Below are 17,385 nucleotides of genomic sequence, written 5' to 3'. Positions count from 1 at the left end.
CTTACTTTTGAATTTTCATTTGTATTTTTATTTTATTCATTTATTTATTATTATTATTATTACAATATGTTGTATAGAAAGATACCAAGTAAACCAGAAAATTTGAGATATAAAAAGTATTTCATAGAGATTCAACTTTGTATATATCTCTTGAGTAAATTCAATTTTTATCCAAGACCATTCTCGGGTGTAATATAATTTACTACTTTTGTAATTTTAACGAAAGATTAATTCTCAAACAAAGCTGATAAAATAGTATTAGTATTATTACACTAATGAAGGGTTCTGTAAATAATTGTAATAAAATAATAATAATAATTTGTTTCCACTGAGGATGATAAAAGTTACGAATATTACTGACAATAATCAAATAATCTTTATGGTTTTTTGCTTTCAAAAAATTTTCACGAGTAATCAAATTTTGTGGATGGACAAGATGAGGGTTTTGTGAAACTGTTGAATTTTCAATAGAAGACATTGAAAGAGTCAAGCAACACTGTGTAGATTTAACGATGCTAGAATATCCTTTGTTAGATGCCACTGAGTGGTCAGCAGTAACAATGCTTGCGGTCATATAGTTGTGGTCACCATATGTGTTGGAAAAGGTGTCGTATCAACCTAATTTTAACTATTAACAATATATACATGAAATACTGGATAATGATACATTTAATTATTATACTATCTGTAAATCATTTTCTCTCTGTGCATGTTTATATTTGTTTAAATATAAATTACGATCAATTAATTAAACTTGAATATTGTAAATTGCTTATTTTATTAAAAATGGTTAATAAATTTTGTAAAATAAAATTAGGAACATGTAATTAATTATATTGAGACTATAATAATTGGAAAAAAAAAGAATTGAGCTTTATTTCAAGTTTGATTAGAGTGATTGAATGTGCATGTAGAGAAAATTTTATTAACGAGTAAAGCTCAACGCATGTAGCTAGATCAGTAAAGATTGGTTCAATGAACAGACCAGATGAGCTCATTAGCACGTCTAACCAAAGGATTGCAAAGAGAAAAAGAGAGATAGGGCTTGGTTGACTGTATAAAATTCAGGGAAACATACGAGAGATATAGCTAAAGTGTTGAGGCCGTTAATTTGAAATTCAACGGGGCGTAACCGCTGGTCAGTGGTTTTTACAGTCAGTCCTTTCCAACAGATAGTTGGATACTTTTGATAACCCATGGGAAGTTGTTTTCGACAAAATGTCGAAAAATTATACTACCCTATTCTAACTTTTACAATGCATTCAACGAATAAACATACCAAGTGAATTACATTTATTTTATTTTTTTCTTTTTATTATTTTTATTATTTCAATGACTTTTGAGTGTGAAAATATAAAAATAAATAAAATTAAGGTTAACATTTTATCTATTTTAATGAACGAAAATTAATTACATATACTCATTAATTTTAATTGAATTTTTTTATTTACAATAAACAAGTATTTTTTTATTTATAAAAAAGAGAAAAAATAAAAAAAAATTGAAGATAGAAATAAGATTATAAAAGAATCTGGTCATCTTGATTTTTTTTTTATTTTTAAAATAGTAATACTTGTGAATCTTCGATATTTCATTTTAACATTTTCAGAATATAGAATTTGAACTTCCAGGTCATAGCATTCAAGTTGATGCAGTTTCCGGTTGTAAGCTTTTTCCGCTCAACGTTGTGTGTATCTCAACACAGAGTATTTTTCTATTTTTGTATATAAGCGTATCATAAATTCGACTCAGCATAGACCAAGGTCTATATGTGTACAGCAACTCTCACTTTTTTTTCTTTTATTATTTCTACTCTTTTTATTTTATTTTTTTTTCTTTTCATCTAACCCATTCTCCACATCATGACCATCCTCGGCAGCACTTGTTTTATGCTCTTCGGACAGAAACCTGGTTGGGTAATTCTGCAATGCGGTTGAAGTTACATATAGGTACGGTTTTCCTATCCCAACCTGATCTCATGCTTTCTATACTCACAGAGATATTCTATACCATCCAATACCAACACATTATAAAATTTCTCATACATGTAAGTTGATGCTGCTTTTTACATGAAACAAAAAACAACCAAAAACCGTAAAATGTTTCGTACAAAAATTTGTATATTCTAGAGAAGTTATGAAGACTTTTCAAAAATTTAAGAATAAACTTGGTTAAATATTTTTCGTCTTTTGCATTTTGAATCCACTGGTAAATTTATTATTTATATTTTATAGCTAAATTTATTTTCCATATACATTAAATAAAACTTTTTGAAAATTCAAAAGAATTTTTTTTAAATAAATTTCACGCACTAGTAGAATAAGTAAATATATAGTCAGACGCGTAATTTTTAAATCAATATTAACTGTAGGGCTGAATTGCTTTGGATATTTTAAAATAATTAAAAACCAACAATCCATTTTTTTTAAATTAAATTTTACATTTTATATTTTTAATTAAAAAAACTAAATTTTAATTATTTTATTAATATTTTATTTTTAAAATATAAACACAATGATTGTTTATAAAATTTATAAATTTTTAATCAAAAAAATTGCATGTACTTTTTGTAGTTTGTATTAATTATAATTGTAAAAAAAAAAAAATTATATTAATAATTATTTAGATTTATTTATTGCTGAAAAATTAAATATATTTAAAGATAATAATGCTAATTTTCTCTTGACCATGTTTATATAACAAAGAGGTTGTCGGTTGTTGTTAATCTTGATATAATTTATTACGGTTTAATCAAAAATATGGGCGGTAGCATGTTGATACATGAAGGAGAGTTGGATGAATGGGTTTGCTGAAGACCCATGTACCAGTAACAAATTATCTCGCGACAGATTCACTCAGTAATTTAACTTTCAATATTTATATTTAGAATTAAAATCAATTTTCTGAGAAAATATATTCAGCATAAAATAAAGGTCACATGCTATTGTCAATATTTTCATAATCAGAATAAACTAACGGCCGCAGATAACTTTCAAAAATATATTGTAAAATATTTCTAATAATTAAATGTTAATTTTGATATTAATTTGAGATTAATTCGATGAAGCTTCGCGATATCTTGCTATTAGAATTTATTAATAATCCAAAATGGCTAGTTTCAAATTTTATACTTTTCAAAAAATACTTTATTCTGTTGGGTTTTTCATAAATAATTTATTTATATAATAACCGTCTTAAATTTTTAATAAATATAGAGTAATTTTTTATTGTTAGACAACAACGAAAAAAAAAAACTAATATAATTTCTTTGATAGCAGCCGAGAACAATTATAATTCTGGAATAAATGAAGAAAAAACTATATGAATATAAGAAGTAACGTTGAAACAAAAAAAAAAAATTTCGTTCTCAAATATAGCCGACCTCTTGTTATGACATTGAGGTCAATGGCGTACTTATAGGAAAAAAAATAGACGTGACGTATCACTTGGTACCTTAGTGTGTAATTATTCACGTTTTTTTTTTTTTTGACAAAGATTACAAACTAAAATTCATAAAATTCTTTGATGCTCTATTGCAAAGTGTGACAAATACGGCAATGACTTGTCATGTAAAAATTAATTTCATCTTGAAAAATTTTAGCATGCACTTTTATATCTATATATTTATTCAATATATTTTCAGCTTGAAAAGAGGTCGTTATTTTAAAAGTCATCGTTATAATCCAAGCTTCATAATATGCTCCAGTTATTTCCAAATAAAATGTCTTAAATTTTTTCATAATTATAATGTTAAAAATAATATTTTTTAACGATTTAAATTATATTGAAACAACACTGAGCTAGAGCTTGCATTTAAAAAGCATGAAAGTTAATTTAAATTTAATTTTTAGTTTCATTTACAGTGAGTAGTAAAAGATTGATTGACATATTTCGATAATAATTTATTGACAGAATAAAACCACAATGTTTTGACTTGTTGAGTTGGTCAAAGCGTAGCGTTCTGTCACTGATACTGACATGAATCAATTCAGCATAAGCCTGAGCTATTAAGCCCACGTGCAAGATGAAGATTCGCGATATAGTTATATACCCATTGATTATTATTATGCATCCAAACATCAAAACCACTTGGAGATGTTGCTGATGGTATCTTCAAAGTCGTCCAAAAGTCATTCCAACTGGCTTGTTGCAAAATCATCGTTAATAATATCTCACATGATGGCTAACATGAAACCCTCACCTGACGAAACAAAATATTTAATATGTTTGATAAATCGATGATAAAAAATGATAAGGAATTTTTTTTTTTTTTCATTACAATCGCGTAATTTTTCAGTCATATCGCGTATTCTCGTTCACTTTGATTTTTTTTTCTTTTATTTTATTTTGCACGTGCCAATAGAAGTTACAGGAAATTATGTCTGGTTGGTGTGTCGGTGTGTGTATAGTATATGTATATGTAAAAGTCTCGAACGGGCTGACTACCCATCATAGTTTGTGGTGCTAGAAATTTTCATGACATCCAAGCGTTATACGACACTTTGAATTTTAATCAAGGGGAATGCAAACTTCAGTCACCTTTTACCCTCATTCCTATCACTAAATTCAACCCTTTTTTTTCTGCGTTATTTTACAAGGATCTCATGAAGTACTTTTATGAAGCCTGTAACATGTAGTTTAGAGGTCACTATATCATATATTTATTTATAAAATTCTAACCTCAATTCAACAACTAATATGGTTATTCGAATTCGAGTGGTTTTATACGAATATTGCTTTGGCATTGTATACATATATTTTGCACATATATAATACATGAGAATTCAAGCACTTTGATAAATCATAACACGAAATGTTATTGGCTGAATTTTCAACGAAGGTACTTTACCGAAACCAAACAACTGGGTTTTGTGAAAATCGGTTATCTTAGATGTATATATATATTTACAACATGTTACTTCATGTATGTCTATATATTATACTTTACTATACTTGAAATTTAATTTAAACTTTCAAATTTTAAGTTGCTGTAACTTTTTGATATACGCATTGAGTGACTAATATCTGTAGATGATGGATTATGATTTTATGTTACAGTTGAATTATTTGAAAAAAAATTGAATGTAATTTTAAATTAAATAATTTATTTATTATTATTTTTTATTATTAATAATTTATTTTAGATGGTAATAAATATGATTTTCTTTAATTTTTCTTTTTGAAAGAAAATTGAGTTTTTTTTTTTTGCATTGTATTGTTATTTTTATACTTGAACTTGTTTCATTTTACGTTACAAGATTTTTAGAATTGTATTACTATTACTTTGGTTGAAAGTGAACATTTATTTTTATTACTATTGTGGGATATTATTTTAAAAAAGAATATTCTAAAGAACAATCAATTTTGAGATATAAAATAAGGTATGAAAAAAAAAAAATAAATAATATTACAAATGGCATTTGTAAACGACTCATGCCAATCTTATTCAAGTTTAAGTTTCAAGTGTTTCATAAATCTTTCTTTCACAGTAAGAAGAAGCAATATTGTGTTTTCTCTTTGCAAAATATACAGAAACATACTTTAGATAATTTTAATTTTTTTTTTTTTTATCTTGACGTGCAATATATAATCAGTTTAATTTTACTTGGAGGCTTGCTGTGATATGAAAATTCTAACCATTTATAAAATTTCATTTCTTTGCTTGAATTTATAATTTTTTTCAACAACAAAAGCTTTGTCTTTTTAATAAATTTATCATTAAATACCTATTATTTATTTTTCAATAAAAATGTTTGAATTTATTCTTTTTTAATTTTATTTACTTTTTTATTATTTTTTATTTTTTATATTAATATAAATAGTCACTTTGAATGTTACGTAAGTGAAGTAGACACGTGGCATTTTCCTCGTAATATTAGAATCACTATATTATCTAGGAAAACCACTCAAATTTTCTATATTAATTAAAATATAGAGTTCATATTAGGCGCAAATTAGAGATCTCAGTTTTTGATAGAAATAAAAATTTTTTAGGTTATTAATTAAGGCTGTTTTCTCGTCCCATTACCGAACTAATATTTATGCCACGAGGGGCCCGCATAGCAATAACGCTATTTTTCATTCCCGTGTCCTGAAATTTCTTGTGGCGCTACTGATGAAAAGTAGTATGTGTGTGCGTGGTTACACACTAGCAAGCATGCTTGTGACCATGTCTGTGTGCCACGTTCCCGACAAAATTTTTGAATTTTGAGGTTATTTTTTTATTAAACGCATTTAACAAAGAAAAAATTAGTATTAATATCCATATATTAATATAAAATTTGTTGTATTGAGCCCTACAAACTGATAGAAATTTCAAAATCAACTTTAAAATATAAATTACAAAAAAAAATAAAAGATTTATGAAAACATCTAGTTCTTAATTTCACCGCTGGTATTCGCATGTTTTTCCCATGTGCTTATTGTTAACTCAACATATAGAAACCGTGGGAAATAGGTTTTCCACAACGTACTCTGATCTGCGTTGTGTTGGACTTGTTACAAGTGAAACGGCCTACCCGGCTCCACACCATCTACGACTTCAAGATACTAATTAACCTTAGTAGCTTGCTAGTCAAATCGGTTGATCCGATTGGCTAGTTGTCATTCGTACTATATGGGTAACAAGTCTTTAACACATTCAACGCAGATCACCTATAATTAAATCAAAAATAAAATAATTCTTACACGTGATACATATACCATCTCAAAAAATGATCTAGTTCATAATCATCTTTGTTTAATGGCAATCATGCAATCATGGCAATCATTTTGCAACTATCGGAAATCATTGAAAAATTGAATCACAGTCAATTTATTTTATAATTTTGTGAATTTTCAGAGAGGCTTGCCATGATGCCTGGACACAATTGAGATTATCACCAATGTTTGGATGTATTTGTCCTGGAAATCAAATTAAAAAACGATGTGACAAAATATTTTCTACAGTCAATCATAATCCATGCATTGGTAAGTTATTTATAATACTATTTTTATTAATCAGTTGTTTTAGTAAATTATGCGAATCGATATAAACTCATGACTGAGTAATAATAATTGTTATTAGAAGTATTCGTTATCATACCGTTGAAGTAATTATATATCACCTCATTGAGACTGTTGGTGTTGTGTTTGTAATGGAAAAAAAAATATATCATTAGTTGTTAGTCATTGAATAAACGAAAAAAAAAAATATAATTTTCATAATAAAAATATTTTTTTATTATTTTAATTGATTAATATTTTATGCATTATTGTTGTAAACTATAGAAAATAAATTAATGATCCTGGTGTGACCAATAAAAATTTGTTATTTAATAATTAAAAATAAATTATGTATTTTTGTAGAATTTTAATAATTATTCTTATATATTTTTTAATATAAATTATTCATGTATCATGTTACAAATCGATAACAGTATGGTAGATGATGATAATAATTTTTTAAAATAAATTAGATTATCATGATATCCATTTAATGACAAATAAGTGAATAATTTAAATTATAAAATTAGTAACTGATATTATCACTTTGATTGTTTGATGTTTGTTCGATAGGTTTTGTAATTACCATCTGGTCAATTCACTGATTTTCAAACATCAAATTATTAAGCAAACAGAATAATGATTTTCATGATATAAATATCATATTACACAAACCAGAATCAATGATTTATCATAATTGCATAAAATGATAGTTAATTACATAAATTTACCAACTTACTTGGTTTATATAAATACGCTAAATCATTTTTTTTACTGATATATAAAATTATATATATCACCAGTTTAACAATTTTTCATATAGTTTCATATTTTTTATTTTTTTTCACATAAAATTTACAAATACAAAATTGAAAATTTCATGAATTTATATATATGATTTTTTTGTACAATCAAAATCGTATTTTACAAAGATCATTGAAAAAAAAAAATCATTTTTTATTTATCATTGAACAAATTCAATTCAGTTTCTGCCACATTTATATCGATATCATCGTGATATTATTATTATTAATATTACTATTTTTTTTATTTCTTACAATGTTGAGCACAGCTGTAGGGTATGAATATGAATGAGCAACATCCATAGCAATCTCAACGGGATAAGTTTTTTTAAAGAATTTACTTTTATCGGAAAATGTGTGGCTTTTCGTTTGGGTCGGAACCATTTGGGGAATCGAAAAAAAAAAATAAATATTATGTCGGCTCGACGGGGGGATAGATTCGAAGAAACTAAGATAAATACAAAAAAAAAACTATAAAATTGTGGATGAAAAAGACAATGAAAATTTAGTTATCATGGGTTGTGTATAAATTTTAAAATATTGATTTTGAATATTAAATTTATTCACATTCTTTTAAGAGTTTTTTTTTTTTAGTTATTATTTTATTTATCATCCATTGCGTCAATAAAATATTAACAAGATAAATAATTAAATTTAAATTTACTCACTAAAAAAAAATTTAATGACACAATATTTAAATTTCATGTGTAGAATTTTTTTTTTAATAGGTCGCTTTAATTTTATCATAATAGAAAGCTCCACTGATCAATCGATGGCTATAGATTATGAATAATTATATAATGTATTTAAAAAAAAAAATATTTTGCAATGCGTCACGTTTGCACGAGTCACTGTAGTATATACCAATTTAAAAAAAAAAAAATTCATTCTACGCATGGCTATTGAACAATTAAGCTTCTGGATTTAATTTTACTTTAAAATATGCTTGAAAAAAAATATTTTCATGATGTTTAAATGAATTTTACTCTGACATTGTTACACAGCTTCTATTGATTTATACACATTCAATTTTAATTTTCAATTATTTTTTTTTTTACATTTATATAACTGCAAAATCATGGTCAAATTCAAACCCCAAGTTATCCACATGCTCTAATTATTTTTACTATGTGGAAAAAAAAAAATTTCCAGGTCTGTTGAACAATTATATTTCAAATAAAAAATCATGAGAGCAGAAGGATAAACTCCTAGTTGAATGAGAACAAAAAATTAATATAAAAAATACATGAAGAACAAAAAAAAAAAAAAAAAAACTAATAATAAAAAATTGCGCTTGATGTAGGTTTTTGTTTTCACTATTGTTTTATTTGTTGATTTTTTATTTTCGCTGTAACTGACAACCATCAGAGTACTTAAAAATATTTAAATAAAAATGCGCTTATATGTCTGCATGAGCTTTTTTTTTTTTGCCCAACTGCATGTCAATGTGCTTTTTTTAAAAAATTAATATTTATATCTTTAAATTTATTTATTGTGCTTGCAACTTTTAACGATGAAATTTGTATATTTTTTTTTTTTTAATTATGTGTTGTTGTTTTTTAGAAAAAATATAACACATATCATTTTCATACTCAATCAAAACAAGTAATAGGTTATCATCAATAAATCATGTTGAAAATAAACCCAATTAATTAAATTAATTCTGAGACTTTACTAAAATTGAAGTGACAATAATTTTAAATTGTCTTGAAGCTGGGTTTTAATTTCTACATGACAATTAAATATCACAATAATTCATTTTATATTTTCTCATAATAATTTATTACTCTTCATTTTAAAATTAATTTTAATTAATTAATATTTATTTCAAAGTATTTTTTTTTATCTTTTATTTTCTTTTATAAAAAATATATATTAATAAGAACTGTGTAATAAATTTGAAAAGACGATAATTTACTAATTTATACAAGACTTTATGACAATTTCAAAAGCATGAATAGTTTTTTTTTTTTTCTGCAATTTTACTCGTCAAGTTTTCATAATTTTTTCATCTCAAGAGAATTTAAAAAATTCTTTTTTTATAAAGTAAATAAATATTTTGTAATATAGTGTTGGTGAGTTATGACTCAAACCAAAGACCGAAAATTTGTACAAGTTGATAAAAGCCCCGGGGAGACCTATGGTACTATTCAAATTTGGATGTCCTTCATTCACTCTTATAACTCAATTGAAAGTGCAGCAAAATTTTAAACTTGAAAAACAAACTTTTCTCTGACACTTTATGATTTTCTAGTTACTAAAGAAAAACAATAAAACTTGTTGTTTCATTAAATATTCATTATGATCGTGACGTAACATCTTAAGTACATAATTTTACAAATTTTTTTTCTTTTATTATACTATTTTGTTATATTCTTTTTCGATTTTATTGTTTGATTATTTCTTTGTTCTTTTGCGATCCAAAATTATCTTTGACATAGTCTTTTTCTTTATGTATATAAACCTTTTTGTTGAGGTTTTTTTTTTTACTCTATTTTTTACCATGAGAAAATTTAAAAAGCAGGTAATTTTTGACCGTATATATATTCACGAGAAGCAAACGAGGTCGTGGCTCACGGGAAAACCAAGTGAGTCGTTCTTCATGAAAATCCAATTTAAAGCTGACTGAACTCCTCAGGTTATTTTATTTTTCCTTTTTTTTTTTTTCACGAAATCAAGTACTCATTCTTGTATGAATTCATTCATTCATAATTTCTCTTATTAAAAAAAAAAAACAATGAAAAAAATATGTACATATTTAAAAGAATATTTTTTTATTAAATAATTTCAACTCCATCAATTTCGAAAAATATTATAATCATCATCATCATCATTATCATACATATAGAAAAAAAAAAATTTACAAATTGCACGAAATTCATCATAAAAGTACACTGATAAAATTTTTTAAAAATGTTTTATCAACTCATTGGGTTATAATATAAATTAATAAAATTTATTTGTCAATTTTTTTAGTATTTAAAACTCAATTACTCAATCTAAGTAAATGAAAAATTTGTGAATTAAAGAAAAATATAAAACTTAAAATTTCATATAAACATGAATCAATTTTTAAAATACTAAAAATAAATAAATAAATTTTAAAGCCATTAAATTATAATTCAAAAATATAAAACAAAAATTTTTTATCAGTGGCATAATAAATATATTAGCTTGTAAATATTGATTAGAATAGAAAAAAAAAATATATATATATATATAAAAAAAAATGAAATATAAATTTCGTATACGCCCGGGAATCATTTCTTCTGTGTTTCAGACTATCTGCCTTCGTCCGTGTCGGTTGATCTATCGGGAACGGATTCTGCCCTATATCCATACGACCCCCAACAGGAGAACTTCCAAGAGATCTGGTTGCCCCCAACCAGTATGTATCCCTATTTTTTATTCCCAGCGACATCGCGTACCTATAACGATCCAAATGACAATGATCGTCATCGTCACGGTCATTATGGTTTACCAGAACAACCGGGTATATATGGTACCATTAAAAATAATCAAAATAATAATTATGATACACATCAAAAAAAAATAACAGATGTTAATCATAATAAATTAAATAATATAAATAAACAACAGCTATATTATCCTGATAATAAAAATATAGGATTAGAACGTGATAATAATAATTATTATCCTTTATTAGTATCTTCATCATCAGCTCCTTATTATTTTTCTACAATATCTACAATATTTTCTACCTCTTTACCAAATTATCCAAAGCATGAACGTGATCCTGTACAACGTCAATCAATTAATCCTTATGAGCATGATAATAAAAATAATATGCACAATAAATTAATGCACAATCGTCATGATAATTATAATTATCATGACAATTATCCAAATGCACCATCCAACGTAGAAAACAACAATGACCCAGCACAATCAGCACACCAACAATTTGGCACCAACGTATTTGCACCAAGACCTATCTTCAATCGGATTAATGAAAATGATGATGATACATTGAAGAATTATTATGGTCTACCAATTGATCAACTATTTAATCTACGAAAAGCTTTTTATGGCTTTGTTGACCAAGGTTCGTGAATGAATCAATTTATGAAAACGTCAATTCAATTGGTCAATTAATATTTCAACGATATATTCAAGTATTTTATTTATTTTCATGATTATTCGTGTGAAAAATAAAAAAACTATTTTTTTATTTTATTTTAATTTGATGGATTAGATTTTTATATTTACTCAATCATTTTTTTTTTTTAATTTTTTTTCATTTATATCGATGATAGATTTATTTACTAGCCATTATCAATTTTATTTACGGAATTTATTTTTTTTAAATGAACCTTGGATCGATGAGTGTTATAAAAAAAAAAATTATTTATTTATTAAATTATTAGTTATTTGATGGTATTTAAATAATGAGATTTTATAAAAAAAAAAAAAGAAAGAAATAGATTATTTTTAAAAAAATGCTGTTTGAGATTTAAAAAAAAAAAAAATTATTAAGTTAATTGTGTGAGTGTTGCAATCTAATTTAATATTAATATTAAAATATTGTTTAGGAAATTTAAATTAATATTTAAAATTGAAAAAAACAAACATATAATTTACAGTGAAAATAATATCAAATCCTGATAATTCAACGAGTTATGAAGTTATGGAATCACAACTTGAAAATCCATTAATTGATACGGATCATCAGGATCTTTATGCACTCAAACAATTGGCATTACCTGGTCTTCGTCATCGGCCTTATCATCGTCAAAATCACACTGATAATCAAGATGGTAAGTCATTCATTCAATTTAATTTTCAAATTATTTTTTAAATTTTTTTTACATCTAAGTTAATTTATAATTTAAAATACTAAAAACGTCATATCACAATTTGATCATTTACTTTATACATTTATATATGTTTTTCAATTATCGATTTAAAAAAATATTAAAAGAAAATAATAACCACCAATAGAAAATGCAAAGAAAAAGAAAGTAAAAACATTTACATAAAAATGTATTGCATATAAAAGTCAAAACATACCAGGTAAAATTGACGAAAAATGTATTAAATTTATTTTCTATAATCATTAATCAGTGATAATAAAATTGAATATAAATCAGTATACTTATATTTAACAAAGAAGTTAATATATATTCTAGATGAAAGGTCATCTACATAATACGTCTTATCTCGAGTTATACAACTATGATGGTGATCATACAATTTACCATCAGTAAAATTGATCACGTCTATTGTAAATGATACTGACTCATGATGCTGCTTTATATACACATTTTATATATTGTTGTTATATGATATAACCCAACTTTATCTTTCTTTTGTGAATTCTAAAGGTGCTGATAATGATGACCAAGCCAAGATCAATATCAACTATTTATTTTATTTTTTATTTGCAATGAAATAAGTTTATTTTTTAGTCTCAAGTAAATTTTATAATTATTAAATACAATAAAATTTACAAAAGAAAAATAATAATTTAAAAATTAAATATTAATATTTTATTAATTTTGCTCATTCAATTTTTTGTTTGTGCTTTTATTTAAAATTATTATTATTTTTTTCTATCATTTTGTATGGTAAATTTAAATATCGAATCTTATGGGAAATAAATTCCAATGAGAGATACATATGCGTATTTTAGAATTTTCTTTTTTTATTATTTTATTTGTTTTGTTTTTTTTTGAATTTTATTTTCATTCTTCCACGCTCGTATAATCTACAAATCTTTGTTGAAGTTAATGGCTTTCGATTACCTAGTATACTGGTACCAAACTTTTATGACTTGGTTTATTATCAAAAAAAAATAAATAAAATATACATAATGTTTTGCATTATAGATACTGTTTTGATCAAGCTAAATATAAAGTTAATAATGATATTTACTTAATGATATCGTTAAACTATGAGAGATATATTTTTTTTGAATATTAAATTTCATATCAAAGAAATTTTAATAAATGATATTCATTGTTTTTATTTTTTTTTATTGAACAAACTTACTAGAAAATGATTTATCACAAGATGGTTTAATTTAATTTAAACTCTGATGATAGTTGTCTTATTTTCACGTAGTTTTGAAGATCTTATATTTGCATCCTGTCGTGATTTCACTTAAAGACAACTGCTGACTGTGAGGATATAGTTACTGTGATAAAAAAAAAATAAAAAAAAATGAAATAAATTGTAGACGGGCAACGCCAAAGGCATCTTAAAGTCTTTCACTAAAATCATGAAAAACTTTTACTTAACTTTTCATCATCTTTTTGAGTTTGATATTTAAAAAAAAAAAAAATTAGTGATAGCGTTTATAAGAATTGTTTTTTTTTTTCTCAGTTCAATTTATCATATTTTTTTTTTTTTTTTTATATACTATCATTAACCCCAAGAACTTTGTTAAATTTTTTTCTTATTTTTTTAATTTTTTAATGATTAGAAATACTTTTTAAAAAGCTTATAATAAATTCGTATATTTTAAAAAATTAGATGATTTTTTTTATTCAAATTTTGTAGATGTTTTGTCATTTTCATAATTTTTTTTTTTATTTTCAATCAATATTTAATTGAATTTTTTAAATTTAAAACCTCAAAAAATTTATCATCTTACTCGTTAAATTTTTTTTCTACTAAAAATATATTATTTAATTAAAAATAAAAAATATTTTATTGTTTTATTTATCAAATTTTATATTGATATTTTCAATCCACGTATTTCAATTAGCTGAATCATGATATAAATAATTTTAATTAAAAAAAAAAAAAAATACAAACAGCAATTTTAACCAACAAACGTTTGTAGAATAAACTAGACAGGTTATTTTGTACACAATTTTTTATTTCAAACAACAAAAAATGAGACAAAGTAGTCTTATGAAAACACAAGAGTTCATGTGGTTTTTTTTTTCTTATTTTATTTTTCATATTTCTTTTCATCCCAAAGCTTGCAATTCTATAACAGCTTTTTTTTTTTTCTCATTTTCAATACTTTTCTATTTATTTTTAAATATTAATATAAATTTTTTTCTTCATATTGCCTACGGTTATCGAGCAACCTATATTATCCCCAACACCATCTGTATTTTTGACAAAAATATAATTGTCTTTTAATAAATATCAAGGTTGTACATTAATAACCAATTGTACAACAACCCTTCAGGTAATTTAACTCAAGTAAAATACAATGATGAATATATTGTTTCATAATGGCAATGAAGCTTTTTTTTATCTTCTATATTCAAACAGAAGATTTTAATCGAAATAAACACAACTGTTTTGTTTATTTATGTTGTTGTCTGGTTGTGTCATTTATCACTGTATTTACTTGAAAAACAATGACATATAACTACTAAACACAATGGATTCAACTGTTATTGACTTGAATAAAAAATAAAAAAAATATATACATATTTAAAAAACAATAACAACATAAATAAACACAAGATAATTAGACTCAACTAGACACATAATTTGAACTCTTTTATCATTTTTATTTATTGTTAAAAATAAGATAAAAAATTATAAAATTATTCTAGCTAAAAGATTCAAAATATCCTCGAACGTTGCTGAGATTGTTTTCATTCAGAACTTATTACGAATAATTTTTTTTTCTGTAATGGTTATAAGGGTTGAGCTCTAAGTGGATAAAATTCGATTTACCATTACTGGCTTTTCCATGAATACCCATTTCGGTAAATAGTTTCGACTAAACCCCAGTGTAACGAGAGACTTTTAAAATTCTTTACCATTCACTTTTCTATCGTAGATTTTTTTTATTTTATCTATTAAACGAATATTACCGTATATTAAAAAGCTTTTATTTTTATTTTATATATAGGGGTATTTCATTGATTGTTTTACGTGACAAATTTGTTTGTTTTTTTATATATAATTTTTTATTTTTTTTATTTATTCATTTAAATTTTTGTCTGAGACCTGAGTAGGTACTTTTTGATTTTATTAATGTAAATTTGCCCGGATGATTTTGTATTCTCTTTAGAGTTTGACAAGGGATGAAGACGAATGAAAAAAAATGAGGTGGAATGACTTACTTATAAGCTCGTGACACTGGGGGTTTTAAAAGGCTACCTTGAAGAGCATGAAAAATTTGAAATCATGGCTTTGACTTCTTGAGACTTTTATTCTTTTTTTTTCAATTTTTTATATTTTATAAGATGGCTTTTTGCATTATCGTTGATATGACCTATAAAACCAACAACTATTTTTCAACAAAAAAAGTAAAAATTAAATTAATTAGAATATTTTTTATTATGTATAACTTTGATACTATTATTTTTTATTTTTTTTTACATTATTATATTTCAAAATTGATAGCCATCTTTTTCTTGATATTTTATTTATATTTTATAACTTTGATGTTTGATATTTTATGATCAATTACAGTGTTCATAGAAGTGTGGTTAAATCAATATTCAAACTTTTAACAAACTTGATGCTGATATCTTTGAGATAATTGCATTTTGAAGGTTCAATGAAATGAGAACTCTTGAAATATTTGACTAATGATTTCCACTTCATTTATATTATATTGGATGAATTTATAATTGATAATATGTCCATTTTCATAATTATTATTTATCTTTTTTAAAGAATAAATAAATACTATTTATTAATTTTTATTTATTTTCAATTTTCAATAGAAGTAAAAATTTATTCAATATTATGTAGTGAATTTATAATTTTTTATCTCTGAAATTTGTTTGTTTTTTTTCAGATTATATTAATACTGGTATTGATACTGACAAAACAATTTTCCAACCGATGAAATTGGTACTTACTAGTACATGTCATCATGCCTATCAACTGTGCAAGTGAGTTGAAAATTTTATATTTAATTATAGAAATCAATTGTCCCTGTTACACACATAAATGTATAATTCAAAAATAAAATTTTCTGTCTGACACTGTTTGACTTATGATAATCATATAATTACAAAAAACAAATTTAAAAAATCAAATTTATTTTCATTGCGTACCCCTAAATTAAAAAATAATGCATTTGAGTCTGACAATTGCTTGACTTGTACTACTGAAATATTCAATGTACAAATTTTTTTTATATTAATTTATTAAATATATTTATAATACTAAACAGAATATTGGATCAACTATTATAGTATTAATAAAATACTTTTTTTTTTTCTATAAATAATTTATATATTAAATATATTTTTAGAAATGACTCCGAGTGTCAGGGACTTCTTCAACCAGTTCTAAATCAATGTGACCTGGCAAGCTGTTCTCGTAATGAATGCATGAATGCTCTCCAAAATTTTTACAAGAAAGCCAACGATTTGCACTCAATGGAAATTGCATTTTGTCTCTGCAAGTTAGTATAATATTTTTAAAACTCATCAATTTATTAAATTTATTAAAAAAAAAATTCAATTTGACACTGAAAAAAAAAATAAAATATATATCAGGCTATAAAAAAAAAGAACATAAAAGCCGCAGAATAAAATTGACAAAACCAGTAAATTTTATTGCTACATGTCAGAATTTTTTTTCAATTAATTCTCCATTAAATCCTAGAGGAAAAAAAAAAATTAATGGTCCTTTTAAATTCTACATG

The 17,385-nt window shown here is 24.2% G+C and overlaps 1 protein-coding gene across 5 annotated transcripts in view; it reads left to right on the top strand.

Annotated features, from left to right (window-relative positions):
* LOC122857839 overlaps positions 1-17,385 on the top strand; it is a 124,553-nt gene that overhangs the window by 83,445 nt on the left and 23,723 nt on the right. For 3 of the 5 annotated variants that reach the window (XM_044160266.1, XM_044160269.1, XM_044160267.1), the window contains 5 exons: positions 6,842-6,969; positions 11,068-11,853; positions 12,392-12,565; positions 16,528-16,624; positions 16,990-17,142. In XM_044160266.1, the coding sequence (XP_044016201.1) occupies positions 6,842-6,969; positions 11,068-11,853; positions 12,392-12,565; positions 16,528-16,624; positions 16,990-17,142 (1,338 nt within the window). The remainder of the gene's footprint in view (positions 1-6,841; positions 6,970-11,067; positions 11,854-12,391; positions 12,566-16,527; positions 16,625-16,989; positions 17,143-17,385) is intronic. The other 2 variants (XM_044160268.1, XM_044160270.1) reach the window with 2 other exon arrangements.

This window comes from Aphidius gifuensis, linkage group LG5 (genome assembly GCF_014905175.1).
Source record: "Aphidius gifuensis isolate YNYX2018 linkage group LG5, ASM1490517v1, whole genome shotgun sequence".
Classification (NCBI taxonomy): Eukaryota; Metazoa; Arthropoda; class Insecta; order Hymenoptera; family Braconidae; genus Aphidius; species Aphidius gifuensis.
Note: the sequence above shows the minus strand (reverse complement) of the source record. Positions and strands in the feature narration are given on the sequence as shown.